An 18,684-nucleotide genomic window follows, 5' to 3' on the forward strand; every position below is an offset into this window, starting at 1 on the left:
ATTCTAATTTATTCTTTATTAATCACTGTATGGAAAAGTAGCATGGGAATTTTTTCCACACTTCTCGGTTGGTTCCATTGAATAAAATGAAAGGAATAGTTCACCCAAAATGCTAATTAACTGAAAATATACTCACCCTCAGGGCATCCAAGATGTAGATGAGTTTGTTTCTTCATCAGAACCAGTTTTGGGGAAATTCACCCATTGGTCCCCTACGGTGAATGGGTACCGTCAGATTGAGAGGTCAAAGATCACAGTAATCCACAAGCAATCCACATGACTCCAGTCCATCAATTCATGTCTTGTGAAGTATAAAAAGCTGCTTGTTTGTAAGAAACAAATCCATCATTAAGACATTTTAACTTTAAACTGTTGCTTCTGGCACTATAATCCATAACAAACGCTTCCTCCAGTGGAAAAAGTCGATCCTATTAAAAATCCACAGTCTGTTTTTACTTGTAAATGGTGCTTGATTTGTAAATCAAGATTCTTCTTTCCTGAATCAGAAAATATTATTTTTTTCACTGGAGAAATATTATTGTGGACTCGTAATTTAGCTGGAAGCAACAGTTTGAAGTTCAAAACATCTTAGTAATGGATTTGTTTCTTACAAACTGAGCTTTTTGCTTCACAAGATGTTAGTTGATTGACTTGAGTCATGTGGATTACTTGTGGAATATTGTGATGCTTTTATCAGCTGTTTGTACTCTTATTTTGACTGCACCTATTCACTACAGAATATCAATTTCTGAGCAAGTGATGTAATTCTAAATTTCTCAAAATCTCTTCTGATGAAAAAAGAAGCTAATCTTGGATAGCCTGTGGGTGAGTAGATTTCCAGCAAATATTCATTGTTGGGTGAACTATTCTTTTAATAGTGGTTTGAGGGTGAGTAAATGATCTCAGAATCATCATTATTATTATTTTATTAACTATCCATTTAAGACACAGATCATCTCTCTTACAAAATTCTCAGTTTTTAATTGAAGACAATCTTTTTATTTGAGCTTTTAATCCCAGGTGATGTCACACGTCCTGTCACTGTATTTTGACTTCATTCCTTCACACTTGTCAAAGTGACAGCGCAGAGGGTGTGAAACTGTTCTGAGAACACTATCCTGATTGAACCAATTAGAGGGAGTCTGTTACAACTGTTTGTTAAGAGAATTTTGTGTGAGATGATATGGATTTAGATGAATTATCACCTGTTTAGAGGTACACCACTCTCTATGCCAAGAAGAGACTTATTCTATGAAAGGGCAGCTTCCAGTCTAAGCAAGCCAAAATGTCAGACTTGAGCATATTAGCCACAAATCTTGTAAATCCTCAACCCTTTTGCAATACATTTTTCATGTTGGGGTTTTGGCAGTGATACAGTTCACAAAGCATGTCTGTTTTGATTCAGGCTAATTCGGTTTCCCCTCACACAAAGCCACAAAGTTTGTGTTCACAAGAACTTTCAAATCACTCATTTTCTCTTTTTCTTGCTCAGTTTTTAGAGTCAGCAAATATTTATTGGCATACTTATTTCCATTTAGAACATTGACAAAGCACCCCCATTTTGGCATGGAGACATAAATGACATATACATAAGTGGGGATACAACTTTGAAACCTAATGAAACATGCATGTGTCACTGAAAAACAACCTTGATCTGATATGAAATAGTATCAAGTGTTGTTTTTGAGAAAACAAGCTCTTTTCCATCATAAAAAAAAAAAAAAAAAAATCTATTTTATAGCATATGATTGATTAAACTCTTCCCTGTGGACACATTGTTTTAGATGTAGTGAAAAGACAATCAAAGCATCAAAGATTTGATATAATAATGATAAAATTTAATTGAAGGTGATAATTGTGTTAAATACATTCTATTATTAATCCCCCAAAACATTTACAACTGAAAATATTTTCATTTTTAATAGTGCTGTCAAATGATTAATCACGATTAATCGCATCCAAAATAAAAGTTTTTGTTTACATAATATATGTATTTGTGCTGTGTATATTTATTATGTATATATAAATACACACACATGCATGTATATATTTCAGAAAAAAATGTCTAATATATTTATTAAAAATAGAAGTTATATGAATATGAATATAGATGTAAATGCATGTAAATATTTTCAGAATATATACTGTATGTGTGTGTATTTATATATACACAATAAATATACACAGAACACACACATATATTATGCAAACAAAAACTTTTATTTTATATGCGATTCATCGAGATTAATTATTTGACAGCACTAAATTTTAAACCTAATAGCAGTTACAATTGCTATTTTGTCCCATGTCTCAAGAATGAGTGTCTTATATTTAAAAAAAAATATATATATATTATATTTGTTCATATTGAGAAACAGCTACATTTACGTTTAACTGAACATACATGTTTGAACTCCAGTCAAGTTTCTTAGTATGACCCTATATATATATATATATATATATGAAAAATCTGTATTTTCTTTCTTTTTCTTCCTTTTCTCTGCTTTGAATTCAAGTAGTTTTATTGGCATGGGGGAAAAAGTAATAAAAGAAAAGAAAAGAAAAGAAAAGAAAAGAAAAGAAAAGAAAAGAAAAGAAAAGAAAAGAAAAGAAAAGTTTGCAAATGCTTTCTTCTCATTTTCTCTCTTCTCAAGCACTCCTAGTTTGTCCCAGGGTCACTGCTGTTTCTGAGCGCAGGTATCATCTAAAGCATGATAGGGCCGTTAAGATGTGTTGACAGTCTCTGGCAGGCTCCCACGCCCAGAGAATAAGCAGTCATTGGCTGAGAGATTGCATGGCCTGTGTTGTCAGTGTGATTCATAAGAAGTGAGGTGGAAGTGAGGACTGAGTGACGATCATGGTAGGCACCGCAGAGGTAAAGGGGGAGGATTTCTGGTTGTAACGCTTCCTGCCTCCATAAGTGTGTAATTGGGCAGCCTCTCTTTGTCTCTGGTCAAATCCTGTTTGTCAACACTGATCTCTCCATCTCTCCATCCAGCGGCCCATCTTACTGAACCATCCACTGAGAGTGACAGATCTCTCATTGAGTGCAGAACCCATAGAAATCTTGCACTGCCAATCAGGTCTTCACTTACACCATGTACACAATATTTACTGAGAGCAAAATGCAAGGCTGGACTTGATTTTATCTGGTTTTTTTTTTTTTTTTAGTTTAGTTTAGTTTAGTTTAGTCATTCTTTTCCTGTTCAGTGTGTTGTTTTTTGTATATAACCTGCAAAGATAAATAATTTAAAATAAACCAGGGAATGTGCATTTACTAACTAACTAAATGGGCTGTTTTTTTTCTTTCATGTTGAATTTTTAATTTGGTCAGTATTTTATCATATATTTATTTTGGTCCATGTTACTGTTACTAAAGTATGCAATTTACTTACAAAAGTTTATAAAATAATTACTTTTGCCATTATATCTTTATAATGTCTTTGCATAAATGCAGTAAAGCAACTATAATTATTTTCTTTCTGATTAAATATAAATTAATGTTTTTAGAGCTTGATTTGATCCTTTTTAGTACAAACTCATCATAAAAAAATGATTATGATTTATACTTATATTTTCCACTTTGCCTACAGTGTTTCCAGACTTTTGAAGGAAAATGTTATTTACAGATGATAATGTGGAAAGCAATAAAACAAATGTCAAACAATATCATATTTTTATCAACCACATGTTGTAATTAAAATAGTTTAATTAATCGTATAAAACGTTCTCATTTAGGTAAAAACAGAGCTTTGGTTTAAATGCAGACCTGCACTATTTAAAAATATCAGATTTTGCTGTTCACAGAGCTTTGATACTATAAGTTTCCTTTCAGTCGGTCACTCTCGATGTCATGTTGGTGACTGACGAATTGGGATATTGCTTCGATAGACCAATCTACTTCGAGTGTAAACTAAACAAGCCACAGCGTGAGTATAATAAGGCAGCAAGTGTAATGCATACCAGCTTTTCGCTTCGGAGCCAAGCATTAGTATCGTTCTGCTCAACTGTGTCTGCTGTGAACTACTGGTTCAGCACGCTCTCGGAAGCTTTGTGTGTTGGCGAGATGTCGCTTCAGCAATGGCCGTTCCCGAGTCGAGTGAGTTGCGCACTTCAGGCTGCACTACCCCCTGTAGTGTTGCAAGTGGCCAATTCCCCTGTGTGCCTCAGCACTAAAAGAGCATTTCCTAAAGAGCAAATTTCTCTAAAAGAGCTTCATGGGCATCTTTGTAAAGACGGTGGATCGTCCTTATAAGGATGCCGTTTCACCTGTGCGTTTCTGGGTGCCGTCGTTACCTGGCAACAGGTGATGGTCACGATCGCTGTCTCATGTGTCTGAGCATCAAGCATGCTGAGGTGGCCTTTGTGGATGTCATGTTCCCACTGTGGGAAGAAGACCATCTCGGAGCTGTGAACTGGGCTCTGCTACCTTCAGGGGGTCGGAGTCCCGTTGCCACTGCCGCGATCTGGGGCTCATTCTGGCGGCCGACAGACAAGAACCACTTCCAGCAGTAGCGTGGGTGGTTTGAGGATTTAGAGGATTGGTCTAACCGGCAGTGCCTATATGGCTTGCGGGGAAGCTGCTTCCACCTTACACGCTATGGGGTTACTGCAGGTGCATCAGGCCAAGGCACTGAAGTTCTGAAAGAACTCTGAACCACCACTGACCTCGCGCTACCCAGCCCATCTCGCTGGCTTCAGCAGACCATCAGCCTCGGCTATGCGACTCAGTTTGCCCGGCCTCCCCCCAAGTTCAGCGGTATCCACTTCACTACAGTGAAAGCGTCCAATGCCCCTGTTCTGCAGGTAGAGATTGCAGTCCTACTAGCGAAGGACGCGATAAAGCCGGTCCAGCTGATATGAGGACGGGATTTTACAGCCCTTACTTCATTGTACCCAAGAAAGGCGATGGGTTACGACTGATCTTGTATCTGTGAGTTTTGAACCGGGCCCTTCATCGGCTACCGTTCAAGATGTTGACACAGAAACGCATCTTTGGGTGCGTCTGTCCCTGAGATTGGTTTGCAGCGATCGACCTGAAGGACGCGTACTTTTATGTATCGATCCTTCCATGCCACAGACCTTGTCTGCGGTTTGCGTTCGAAGGACGGGCATATCAGTACAAGGTCCTGCCCTTCGGGCTGTCCCTGTCTCCCCGTGTCCTCAGCTCTTGTTCCCCTCAGAGAGCAGGGTGTTCACATTCTCAACTATCTAGACGATTGGCTGATACTAGCACAATCTCGGGATCAGTTGTGCGAGCACAGGGACCTGGTGCTCCGGCAGCTCAGCCTGTTGGGCCTTCGGGTCAACTGGGAAAAGAGCAAACAGACAGCGCGCCTCACAGAGGCACGTGCGCGGTCAGTGCTAGCCTGCTTGAATACGTTCAAGGGCAGGACAGCGGTCCCACTGATACTTTTTCAGAGGCTTCTGGGGCATATGGTGGCCGCAGAGCTTACACCTCTCGGCCTGTTACATATGAGACCGCTCCAGCACTGGCTTTATGGCCAAGTCCCGAGGTGGGCGTGGAAGTGCGGCACTCACCGGGTCCAAGTTACACTGGCCTGTCACCAAACCCTCACTCCGTGGTCAGATCTTACATTCCTCCGTGCAGGGGTGCCCCTAGAACAGATCTCCAGGCATGCTGTGGTTTACACAGATGCCTCCACCACCGGCTGGGGGGCCACGTACAAAGGGCATGCAGTCTCAGGGGTTTGGACGGGCCCGCAGCTGCATTGGCACATTAATTGCCTAGAGTTGTTACCAGTACGCCTTGCTCTGAACCGCCTCAAAGGTCACTTACGAGGGAAGCACGTGCTGGTCCGAATGGACAACACAGCGACAGTTGCATACATCAACCGACAAAGTGGTCTGCGCTCCTGTGGATGGGATGCGGAGGTTCTAGGTGATATACCCTAGTAGGGAGTGAACACCATCACTTCGGCAAGAGCACCGTCTACGAGACACGCTTATGCCCAGAAGTGGAACCTGTTCGTTGAGTGGTGTTCTTCTCACCGAGAAGACCCCCGAAGATGCCCGATTGTGGTCGTGATTTCCTTTCTGCAGCAAGGGCTGGAGCGAAGGCTGTCTCCCTCCACCCTCAAAGTCCAGGTTGCTGCTGTTACTGCGTACCATGACCCCATGAATGGGAAGTCTTTAGGTAAGCATGACATCGTCATCAGGTTCTTTAGAGGGGCCATGAGGTTAAATTCTTCCCGGCCCCCCTCTATACCCTCTTGGGACCTGACTCTAGTGCTAAAATCACTACAGCAGGGCCCATTCGAGCCTTTGTATTTAGTTGAGCTAAAATTTATTTCATTGAAAAACTCACAGGTAATTCTGAGGCCCCGGCCCGGCACGTGCCCAAGGTTCCCGCTACTCCCTTCAAAGACCAAGTGGTGAACCTGCAAGCGCTGCCCCTGGAGGAGGCAGACCCAGCCCTGGCTTTGCTCTGTCCCATCCGAGCATTAAGATGCTACGTAGACCGGACACAAAGCTTCAGGACCTCAGACCAGCTCTTTGGCTGTTATGGAACGGATGCTATATGTGTATTTGGTTCCAAAAACTCCTTTGGGAAGGATGGGGCTTCCGCAGCATCCCTGTTCCAAGCAGAACGGGTACGTTTTCCCAGTGTTATCCAATCTCACCCAGTGAGGTAGTGCGTTGACAATGGTGAGTGGAACTACTTGTTCCGAGCCCCGGCCTACACCTAATAGGGGCGCAGGTGGCTCGCACAGGGCACTGGAAGGTGGCAGCACCCATGGCGCTTTGGTAGGGATCCCAATTCGTCGGTCACCGATATGAGGTCGAGAGTGACCGACTGAAAGGGAACGTCTCGGTTACGTATGGTAACCCTCGTTCCCTGAAGGAGGGAATGGAGACGTCATGTCCTGTCGCCACGGTTGCTGTACCACCGCTGAGCCGCCGGGTCACCGGCTCGGCTCCTCAGTGAAAACCAGGTATACATTGCACCTGCTGCCTTATTATACTCACCCTGTGATCAGCGGCAGCTGGATGCAATAATTGCATGCCAATGTGCATTAGCTTGTTTAGTTTACACTCAAAGTAGATTGGTCTATCGAAGAGATATCCCAATTCGTGACGTTTCCGTTCCCTCCTTCAGGAAACGAGGGTTACCATACGTAACCGAGACGTTTTTTTGAAATGTGGCAGCACAGATTTGAATCTGACCAGTATCACATCCTGATCCTTTCTGCTTTTCTCTCTCTAATAGTTTTCTGTCACTCTCCACTACACTCCCTGATTAGATTTCAAAATGCATAAACATAAAATCAGAAGAACCCCATAAATACACAAACGCACCACTTCCAGTCATTTAATTAGTGTTACATTCATCCGTAAGCATCTCAAGGCAGTCTTATGATGGAAACTCTGTCACTGAAATGAGGTGAGTTTCCTGGCCAACTCAATTCATGTCCACCTGTCATGTAATCCTTTCTGCACCATGTCACCCCGAACCCCCACTCTCCCATTATTTTTTCATGCGTATCCCAGTCTGTTCTTTTTTACTTCAGCAATTCCAGTGGCAATATCAGTTCCCGCGCTGCTCTGCCATGACTTTTTGGCATCCGTGGCATTTGCAAATAAGCAATGAATGTTTAATGCCGCAGTTAATGTTAATCGTCACCCCAAGGTCCTGAAATGGTCTTTCTATTGAACAGAATGAGTCTGGCCTCTGGCTTTGATGTGTTTGGATAATCGAGGGAATTATTCACTCTCCAGGGAGTAGATGAGTCATTACGCAGCACACACGCGTTGTTTTGATGCCATCCTTCCGAAAGCTCTTTATTCCAAAGTCCTGTTGCATATGCTCCCTTTCTGATGCTGGATTAAAAGAAGACCCACTGCTGTTTAGAATTTTTAGGTGTTTGTTTTTTGTTGTTGTTTTTTTTGAAAAAGTTTTTTGTTTTTTGAAGTAAGCTATAAAGCTTCTCTGCTCAGTTTATCTGGGGCAGAACGACTACCTCAGATATTCATGAGGAACTTTTTTAAGACCTTTCCCTCAAAAAGAGGTAGAGATGGAGGCCTGTGGTACTGTACTGTCGCCCTATTTTATCCACAGTAGTGCCAATGAATAATGTAATAAGATATTCAGTTAGGGAAACGGGCTGTGGGAATATCTCTCTGCTGAGGTGAATACAAAACACTTGGTTCTCTGAAATATACAGAGAGAGTCCTTAATGGCCAGCAAGGAAGAGTGAGATGTTTATTCTTACTCTAAGCTTCATGTTTTATATAGCACACAAGACAGAGTAATGTAACATGCTTGAATACATTCTAAAGCACACAGTGATGTGCCAGCCTTGACCAGGAGGATTACATGTGTCAGTAAGAAAATAATTCCAGATGGATTCCTTTTTCCTGTGACCTTGCTGTTTGCTTTTAACCATAGCTTTCATCACGATTGGTTTTACCTCTTCGTGTTTGTACTGAAAGATGAAAAAGGATACAGCGTAGATGTAAATCTGATATGGGGCGACAACAGAGGCTGTAGCGAGAGCTGAACTCTGATACAAAAGCAAATAACCAGTGTGTCAAAGCGATAGTGATTTTATAGGGTGTTTTAAAGCATGATGGGGAACAATTGGGTAATTAATATTAAAGGAGGGAGCATAAGTATTATAACAGTACAACAAGTAAAAAAATACAGAGTATTTTAAATGGCAATTATTATTATTATTATTATTATTATTATTATTATTATTATTAAGCAATGAACAATTAAAATAACATATTTAAAAATACATAAGCCAAATAATTTGATTCATAAGCCTAATTGTGAGCTCTTTGAATCAAGGAGATCTGTAGTGCCTGGTGAAAGCTATTCATTAGCATTTACATATTTATATTTATATTTATTTATACATATTTAAGAACTGTAACTCTCCAAGTCTCTAGTTTCTAATATGTGTTATTCTCCCAGGTTGGAACAAGCGTATGGATTATGAACCTGGAACAGGCAGCAAGCAGCTCTTTCCCAAGATGCACCTGGAGACCTGTGATGGCCCTTTATCTTCAGTGCGAGCCATGGTGGAACTGCAGACCAGCCACATTGGGAAGGGCTGTGACAGAGAGACCTATTCTGAGAAGTCTCTGCAGAAGCTCTGCGGTATGGTATTTTAAAAATAAATACGACCTCACGTTGTGTCAGTCACGGTTTACACACTGGCTCAAAAACTTTCGTTCGTCATAAAAAATTTGTATCAGGTTTGATTTTCTGCTTGTTCGCATCTGTGGCAAGCATTTTGATAAAAAAATGGCGAATATGAAAAAAAAAAAAGAAAAAAAAAACCGCATATGAAAATTTTGGACTTAAAGTGTACAAGGACCTTAAGTCTTCCAAAGCATTAATGTTAAATCTCTCTCTTTTTTTGTCATATAAGTTGTAACTACTAGCTCTTAAACAATTGATTTTATTTTTTTATTTATTTAGACAAAGTAGTATTGAATTTTCAATATCTGCCATTTATGAGTTATGAGTTATAACTTGAAAACAATTATTGGCTTAGTAGTATGGGGAATCATTTTAATATCAGTTCATCTCTACAATTCACCTAACCATATCTCATAAACACATATTGCATGTTCAACACACTTTTAAATGGGTTATAAAACAATTTTCATGTATCTCAATAAATCAGTCATTTTAATCTGAAGAAAGACTCTTTGAAACTGATGCATTATGAAGTCAGAGCCACTCGGGCACACATTTGTGGAGTGATGAAAGCTCTGACTGATTTGTGAAGCATTAAGTGTGTTGATATTTTTTCCGTCTTGGCTCTCTCAATAATGCTTGTTTCCCCTGTTGATGTCAGTCGCTTTTGTCCTGAAACTCTGAAATAAGAGTTTATTATTTGAAAATAGGCACATTTTTGAAGTGTTTCTGAAATAGACATCAAAGCTGCCAACCAAGTATGATATATTTTTTCAAAAGCACACCTGAATAATTTAGGTTAATATATGCTTTATGGAAATCGCAAAGACCCGATGTGTAACCATTAGTGTACAACCTTGAAATGCAGACAGTTTATTCTGGACTGGACATTTGATGAAAAGAGCCGCCACTGAGACTCATGTAGCACTAGAAATTGCTTGCGTAATGTAATCTCATTGACCTGTACCTTTACAATATTGCTGGAAATGGATTTCTCTCAGAAAAGCTCAGACACTCACTTGGAGTCTGGCGGTGAATTTATCGTCCAATATCGATTGGCAGAAATAAATATTGCATAGCTTAAAAGCAGAGCCGCTGCCATATTCTCTCTCGCCCCTGTCTCTCTTTGGTTCTGTGGCGAAGTGAGTGATGTGAAGCTGTGGAATGAGAACACATTGCTCTGACATCGCCGCCGCTCATCGCTCATTCTGTCCCTCTGTGCTGGCCGTCCTGTCACCCCTGAGTGGGGAAAAAAGATTCAGTATCCTCCTGTACTCCCAAATAAAATACGCAGAGAGAGGCACGGGAGGGAGGAAGGACGGCTAATCAAAGATTGATAGGTGGTGCTACTCTTGCATATTTAGGGCATCTGTACTAGACTTGTCCTCAAAGCGAGTTTGAACACAATTACTTATATTTCAAAGTTTTGCCTTTTTAAAGGGATAGTTCACATATTCCTAACATATGCTTCTCAGTTGATGAGGAATCCATACTCAAACTTTTTTAACCCACATGATCAGCTTAACGTGCCAGAATGTTGCTAGGCCACATCCGACAGCAGTTTTGTAATGAGACGTTTGCTTTCAGAAATGACATTTCAGTCCAGGGTTGAATGTGGGTCTTGGAACCAAATGTTACTTGCTTTTCATCTCTAATTTGATTTGAAGTGTGCTGTATGCACAGTATATTTGAATGCCAGGGCAACTAACATGATTTTAACTCTTTGTGACAGACAGCTTGTAATTTTTCATCGCTGCCTCTTGCAGTAACCTGAACTAACCTCTGTGCTTTTATCTCCGCAGGAGCAGCCTCGGGCAGCACAGACCTTCTCCCGGCGCCAAGCGTGTCCACCAATTGGACGGCTTCCTTGCTGACAGACAGTGGCCGAGACAGCGACCTCATCTTCAGATTTGATGGACGACAGGCGGCCAATATCCCAGAGTGGGTTGTGCCGCAGAACCTGACGGATCAGTTTACCATAGCAACATGGATGAAGCATGGGCCAAGTCCTGGGCTGAGAGCCGAGAAGGAGACGTTGCTGTGTAATTCTGATAAAACTGGTGAGCTACGGTGACTCAATAGGCATGTGTTAAACCTTTAAGAGGGGCAGGGTTTATATATACTTTTTTTTTCATTAAATAGTGCTAAGATATTCCAGACAGACTGGATGATGATGATGATGACATCACATCTCTGTGTGGCAAAATTAATGTTTGGAAATGTAAACTGATATTTCCAATTGACACGCTACAGCAAAAGATAGAAATAACTGATTTAAAACCATTTTTTAGCTGATGAAAATGCTAGTGTTCTAATAATTTTGGCCACCACTGTATGTCTACAGTTTCCTAATCTGGTGATCCATTCCCAATTTGGTAGAATTGTAGAGATCAGTGATATGGATGTGTCAGACAAACCCAAGGAAAGTTTGATCAGTACCAGATGATGCCTGGCAGCAATAAGGCGAAAGATTAAGACTATGGATTAGATCTGGATTAAAGAGTGGTTCAGAACACAATTCTCTAAAAAGGGTTAAAGGGAAACTCTAGACAGGAAGAAATGCAGCATGACTGTCAGCGGCCAGTTCTCTGAGACCGAGTGGCCCTGATGGGGGCCGACTGCTTGGCAGGGCTCTTTCGAGTTCATTGATCCCAGGCGTCATGTTGAGTGGGTGTGAGACTAAATCAATTCAACATGCACTAAAAGCAGTCGCACAAGAGACATCGGGCAGCGGCGTTGAGGTGAGTGGAGAGGGGCGCCGTGTGGAGGAGACGTGGCAGCCACCTTGATAAATGAGAGGATTCTGAGAAAGCATGAAAGCAGTCCAGCCTTTTTTGAGTAAGACACGTGATGAACAGTGAAACATTTCAATAACAGAGAAGAAAATGCTTTAACAGGACTCTCAGTTTGAATGGCAGCTCTCATGTACATCCTGTTAGGATTTAGCAATGTAACAAATTGACATTTAGTTTGAATAAAGCTGGGAAAAAATGTAATACCAGCTTAAGGTCAAAATGGCTATTGAAGCTAGGTTTGTTGCTGGTATTTAGTAGTAACATTCAAAGCCAAGGTGGTCTACCAGCTCTAAATAGCCTGTCAAAAGATGAAATCTTGGCTGATACCATTAAGCTAAAAGCTATTTAAAATTTGATTTAATTTAATTTAATTTAGTTTGAATGGTACAAGTGAATTTTAAACATCGCAACATTATAATGTAACATTCTAAAATTTAATATTAAGTTAATATTAAGTATGTTTTTAAAGAGCAACTTAAATTAGCATTAGATGATGGCATTGGTAACCTAAATGTAAAAATTTTTAAATTTTTAATAATATAAATGAAAAAAAAATAGAATAGAATTTTCATTATACACATAATATTAGATAATATATAATAAGTTTTCAGTGGCCATTACTCAGTCTTCAGAAAAAGCAAAAAAATCATATATATATATATATATATATATATATATATATATATATATATATATATATATATATATATATATATATATATATATATATATATATATATTTATATAGTAATGTAAGACTTGAATATGATTTGTCAGTTCATTCATTCTATAAATGAGTAAAAAGTGGTTGGTAGTAAGATGGTTATCCCTGGATTTTTGAGCAGGTTTCAGGAAATATATCCTGCCAGTCAGTTCATCCCTAACTGGAGTTATTCCCTTTAGAGTTTCTGCAGAACCAAAGTATCTGTTAATTTTTCTCTATGTAAAGACTTATATCCTTGTTTGTAGTGTAATTTTTATGACTCAGCCTTGTATGACAGTCCAGAATTTTTCTAACATGACCATGCAGTTCAGACAAGCTCTCAGAGCAAGACATGGAAATCTATAAATGTAAATCTTTAATCAACATGACGTTTTTTGCTTTGACAACCATTGTTAGTTATTTGTAGAAAAGTTATTTTACAGTCCTAAAATAACACATCATTTATTTGCCCTGTCTAGCATGATTTTTTAAGCCCTTACGGTAAGGCTTTTCTGTGTTTTCTTTTTGCAGAGATGAACAGGCATCATTATTCTCTATATGTCCACAACTGCCGTCTGGTGTTCCTTCTGAGGCGAGACTTTATTCAGCTGGACTCCTTCAGGCCGGCAGAGTTCCACTGGAGACTGGAACAGGTGAGGAGCCCCCAGGCACCTGTCACACATGCACGTCAACATCACAAGCAGCCCTGTGATAAACAGGAAGGGAAAAATGCCACACCGATCGGGCTCCATTTATAGTAATCACTTGTGAAGTGAAGTTCGCTCTGTATAATTTTCAATTACCTGTTTTTGAATTATTCATTATCCATGTGACTGATCTTTCCGTTGCAACGAGTGATCTGTCACTGGTAAAATGATTATTATCAGAAGGACAAATTGGAAAGCCGACGCAAAGACAGCACTCACATTTTCTCTCCCAGTGCTTATTTGGCTCATAATCCGGCTTGTTTGTGTTTGGAAACACCTTGATTTTCAGCATTTCCCTCGGCTAATGTTGAGTGCGGACTAATCTTTTGATGGAGAGCACTAAACAGACTTTATATGTGTGTCACCATGCCTCTCAACGCTTGCCAAGGGGAACAGAGAGCCGAGGTGAGACACGTGTAATCAGTATGAAAAGCTCTCCACAGCAATGACCTCTCGCAGGGAACATAATGATAGTCCTTCGCCCACACCAGCCCTTAACTGCAAATTACACGCACATACACATTCTCACATCCAGACATGCACTAGCCCAAGTGCAACATCTCAGACCTTTCTGAGCTGCTGTTAATGTAAGCGTATCTATTGAGTAAACACCCTGTATATGTCATCAAAATATATATATATTTTTTTTTTGTCATCCTTTTCAAATTCACAATGCAGGTCGTTGGCTGAGAGGCCTTTGATCAATAGTCCAGATCAATTACTGTAAGTAGGACTCTGGAGTTCAGGTTTTGGTCATAGTCCAGAAGCTTGTGCGTGCAACAATTTTTCGCAGATGTTTTGATTAGAAAAACTAAGATGCGAGAACAGTTGGCTGTGTTTGTTTTTCACTGTGGCAGTTTCTATCGTAGTGGTGAAAGATCTGGGCTGGTAGCCGAAAGTTTATACATTTGAGTCCCTCATAGGATGAGACATGAGCTTTGGCTGTTTTGCCCTTGAGCAAGGCACTTAACCTCAGGTCACTCTGGGAGAATTGACCCTGTATAGTGTCTTTCAGACTGACAGCGATTTGCAGTGACAAAGCATTTGGAAGTCATTGACTTTCAGTTGCTGATTGGAGGCAACATGAACACACTTAGCGATACTGAAGTTCAGCGTTATTCAAATATTCTGCGATGTGATTTGCCTCATAATATAGTTTAGCTGTTACTTGCTGCTAGCAACCGACAAAACAGCTACTTGGCTATCTTTTTTTAGTCTCTGTCAGTGTGAGTAAATTGTCACTTTGGGTAAAAGCATCTGCTGAATGACAACTTACTTGCTCTGACAGGCTTTTGATAGTGGATCCATAAAGACATGCCACATCCACACAGTCTGATCATTAACTGGCTAATGTATATGCACAGCAAAATAGCAAGCGCTGGCAAAATACACTAGATTAAATATGATTGAAGGGTCCCTTGATTATTCAATGTGGAAGAACTAAACTCTTGCCAAAGTTTGCAAGCTTGGTGGCATCAGAATTTGGTTTGAGACACTTGTTAGGAAGTAAACTAGATATCTGTGAGTAGAATTGTATGTTGTTTTTGTAAAATTATCAGTACTTATAAAATTTGGATTCCATAGAAATGCTGAGGTCTACATATATTTTCTTGGTATTATTTGTTTACTGTCATTTATTGTGGTCCTGTAATTATTGTGATTTTGTAATCTATTTCAGATAATGCCATTAAAAGGCAACTAAAAACAAAATGTGGTTGGTCGCTTTACATGTCAGACAGTTTCTTCCTGCCTAAATTGGTGGTTCTTGGCCAGAATAATGTTACAAGTTAGGTTTGGCTACATGTGACTATGTGTTACAAAACTGGGCATAAAAATATGGAATCGTTTTACTAGATAAGATAAATAAAATATTGATATTATTTGCTTCCGATATTTGTCTGATACTTGTATATGCACTGCAGTTTAGGTTTTGGTTCTGTATGATTTTATTTTATTTTATTTTATTTTATTTATTTATTTATTTATTTTTTCAAAAAAGGTGAATATTTTTATTCAGCATTAATTTCATTAAAAGTGACAATGAGACATTTACAATATTACAGTTCATTTCTGTTTTCAACTTTCTCTTCATCAGAGAAACCTGAAAAAAATTGTCACTGTTTTCTCAAAAATATATAGCATTCCAACTGGTTTTAACATTGATAATAATTTGAAATGTTTCTTGAGCTCCAAATCAGTATATCTGAATCATTTTTAAAGGATCATGTGCCAGTGCAGACTTGAATAATTGCTGCAAAGTCAGTTTTATTCCTTCCATCACGGGAATAAATTACATTTTAAAATGTATTGAAATATTTTAAATTGCAATGATATTTGACAATATTACTGTTTTACTGTATTCAAAAAGTTGAATGTAACAAACTAATATGTATTCCCTTTTATATATTTTGAGTTTATACAAGTCATAATTTGTGTGTGTTTTTAACCAACATATAATTATTCCAGCAAGGCATAGAGTCCATGTTGACTGCAATTATTATGACAATAAACAATAAGCTCAGTTTGACGACTGGTTCTGCCTCGGCAGATTTCTTGATGACTGTACTTAGTTTGTTACAGGTCAGAGGGAAAATGAGCTCCTTTCAAAGCTTCAGCTCCTTTCCTGTGGTCAGGCAGAGCTCAGCCAGGTGATGAGGAACACAAGTAAACAATATGGGGTCAGTAGACAGACTGCCATAAAACAATGTCAGCTGCAAAAGGAGCAGTGCTTTTACCTACAATCCCGTCAACATCCACCACATGAAACGCTGCAGAGCAAAAAGTCTCAATACAACTGTTGGTTTGTGTTTTACCGATATGCTGTGATATTCTCTGTATGTCTTTTTTTGTACATTTATCTTTCATGGCCACTTTGTTGATTTTTGTAGGGAAGAGTTTTTCTTTGCATCTGATATCTGCTTGCAAATGAAAGCATGTGAAAAAGGAGAGAGTGTGAGAGAAGGTGTGAATGTGCTTGTTTACACTTCAGTGCATTTTCTCTCTTCCTGTTTTCCCTGCCATGTACCTCTTCTCCGGCATGGCTTGATAATGGTGTCTCTCCAGCTTGGAGGCAGTAAACAGAATATGCTTGCCTTGATCTCAGAGCACAGCACAGCTCTGTTCCCAACATGAGACACATCTGTTTTTCTTTCTTTTCTCTCTGCCCTCCCTCTGACTGCTTGCCACTGATACCTAAACAACAGATTATCCTGTTGTAAATGTCACCGTAGTTAGTTTGGCTTTTATCTTTAATCCCAACAAACAAACTTTTGACTCTTCTGAATAATGTCTTGTCCACTTCTCAGCTTGTCCTGGCCAAAAGCAGCCTACTTAGACAGGAAGAAACAGAAAAAGTTGTTGTTGTTTTTTTTATATATATATTTAGGGGTGGGTTAATATAAAATCTTGGAATTTTATTTTACTGCACTGCTTTTATTGTCATCAGACAGATTTAAATGTCAAAGCAAAACTTTTTATTTTTATTCCAAGTTCACCGATATATATTATATATATATAATAATATCAATGTAATGTAATGCATCAAATGTGCATTACAAACATGTATAATGCTACAAAAGATTTATATTCATAAAAATGCAGGGTTTGTATTTTGTTTGTTTTTTATATTTTCTGAAAATGTATCATATAAATGATTCTTGAGCACAAAATCAGTATATTAGAAAGATTTCAGAAGGAACAAGTGGCACTGAAGACTGGAGAAAATTGGCTGCTGAAAATTCATCTTTGCCATTTAAAGGAGTTAATTGGATTTTAAAATGTATTAAATTAGAAAAGTTATTGTAAATTGTAATATATCTATGTTTACTATATTTTGATCAAATATAAAAGCAGCCTTGGTGAGCATAAAAGACTTCTTAATCTTTTTTTCTTTCTTTCTTTTTTCTTCTCAACCCCAAACTTTTGGAATGGTTGTTTAAATCATTTGTCCCAACTTTCTATTCCTTGTCTCCCTTTTAATGTTTATTAAGTAGTATAAGTATTTTTAACTGACATTATCCTGTTCTGGTCATGAAAATAGCCTTAGATGCTGATATGGCATAGAACACCCAAAAATAGTATTTTCATCTGTCCAAAAGTAAAAAGCTCTAATGCCACCAACCACATTTTGTCGAATCCATTGACTACCCACAATATCAACCCACATCCTTATTTTCCAAGATTTAATGCCACAAATGTTACAATATTGAGCAAATTCAGTCACCAGCACTCATTACAAGCAGGAACAGGAATTTTAACTAGATTTTGCCTTTTTGATGTGTAATATATACATCAAATGGCAAATATATAGTCCATGAGTGGCTGTAAGAAACTGAAATTATGTCCATATGCAAAGTTTAACTACTGTATATCAGGCTCGTTTTTTTGTGTAGCGTTAGGCCCAAACGCACACAAATTGCTAATACCATAATGTGAGAAAGTCACGTTGCTTAAGGTGCTTGTCGGCTGAGTAGAAGGACGTGAATGTGTTTGTGTCAGTCAGGCCCTGTTGACAAGACTGTCAGGAGGTAAGGGAGGGGCCACAGTTGCTGTGGTATTTCTGTCACTATGGCAGTGCGCTGATCTAAGGCACCTGTAGAAGATTTGATTGACGCTGCTGTCTCCACCCCAGCCTAGCAGCCTGCGGCAGTGTGAGCGTCGTGTTCTATTAAGGACCTGACATTGATCTAGTAAAATAGCTTTGTGTTGATAGCGCGGCAGACACACTTTAGGTTGGAGAGAGAGGGAGAGGAAAAAAAGACAGGGTGTTGGCTGTTGGGCATCTCATTCAAATACTGCTCTTTGCAGTCTCATCAGCACTCTGAGAGGACACTCAATGGCTTCCGCTGCAACTCCATTTAGCCCTATTGATTTTGCAGCCCCCCCCCCCTTTTTTTTTCGTTGAGAGGGAAAGAATGATGGAGAGGGAGAGAGTGATGCCAAGTGAGAGGAGCGAAACACTTGATGGGGGGGGGGGATTTGTCTTATTTATTGTTCACTTTCCAACTTTGTTTCTCTGTCTCTCCCTCTCTAATCACATGGATTTGAGGTTTTCAGTCTAATGGATATAAGATTAAACAACAATAAAGGAATAGTTCAACTAAAAATGATATGTTGTTATTCATGTTGTTCCAAACCTGTCCTGTTATGGGGGGAAAAAAGCTATTTTCCATCCATAGTAAGATCTGTAAAGCTTAAAAAAAAACACCAAAAAGCACCATTAAATTACATAGACGTAGCGCATATGATCTGTGCTTTGTATTTCAAGTTGTGTGGTTCATGTGCAAAACATTTAAAGGGATAGGCCAC

The 18,684-nt window shown here is 39.2% G+C and overlaps 1 protein-coding gene across 1 annotated transcript in view; it reads left to right on the forward strand.

Moving 5' to 3' along the window:
* clstn2a (calsyntenin 2a) overlaps nt 1–18,684 on the forward strand; it is a 236,962-nt gene that overhangs the window by 180,967 nt on the left and 37,311 nt on the right. Inside the window, exons 6-8 of the mRNA XM_042718714.1 lie at nt 8,942–9,127; nt 10,975–11,232; nt 13,202–13,323. Coding sequence (XP_042574648.1) covers nt 8,942–9,127; nt 10,975–11,232; nt 13,202–13,323 — 566 coding nt within the window. The remainder of the gene's footprint in view (nt 1–8,941; nt 9,128–10,974; nt 11,233–13,201; nt 13,324–18,684) is intronic.

The sequence above is a fragment of the Cyprinus carpio genome, chromosome B2 (genome assembly GCF_018340385.1).
Source record: "Cyprinus carpio isolate SPL01 chromosome B2, ASM1834038v1, whole genome shotgun sequence".
In the NCBI taxonomy this organism is placed as follows: Eukaryota; Metazoa; Chordata; class Actinopteri; order Cypriniformes; family Cyprinidae; genus Cyprinus; species Cyprinus carpio.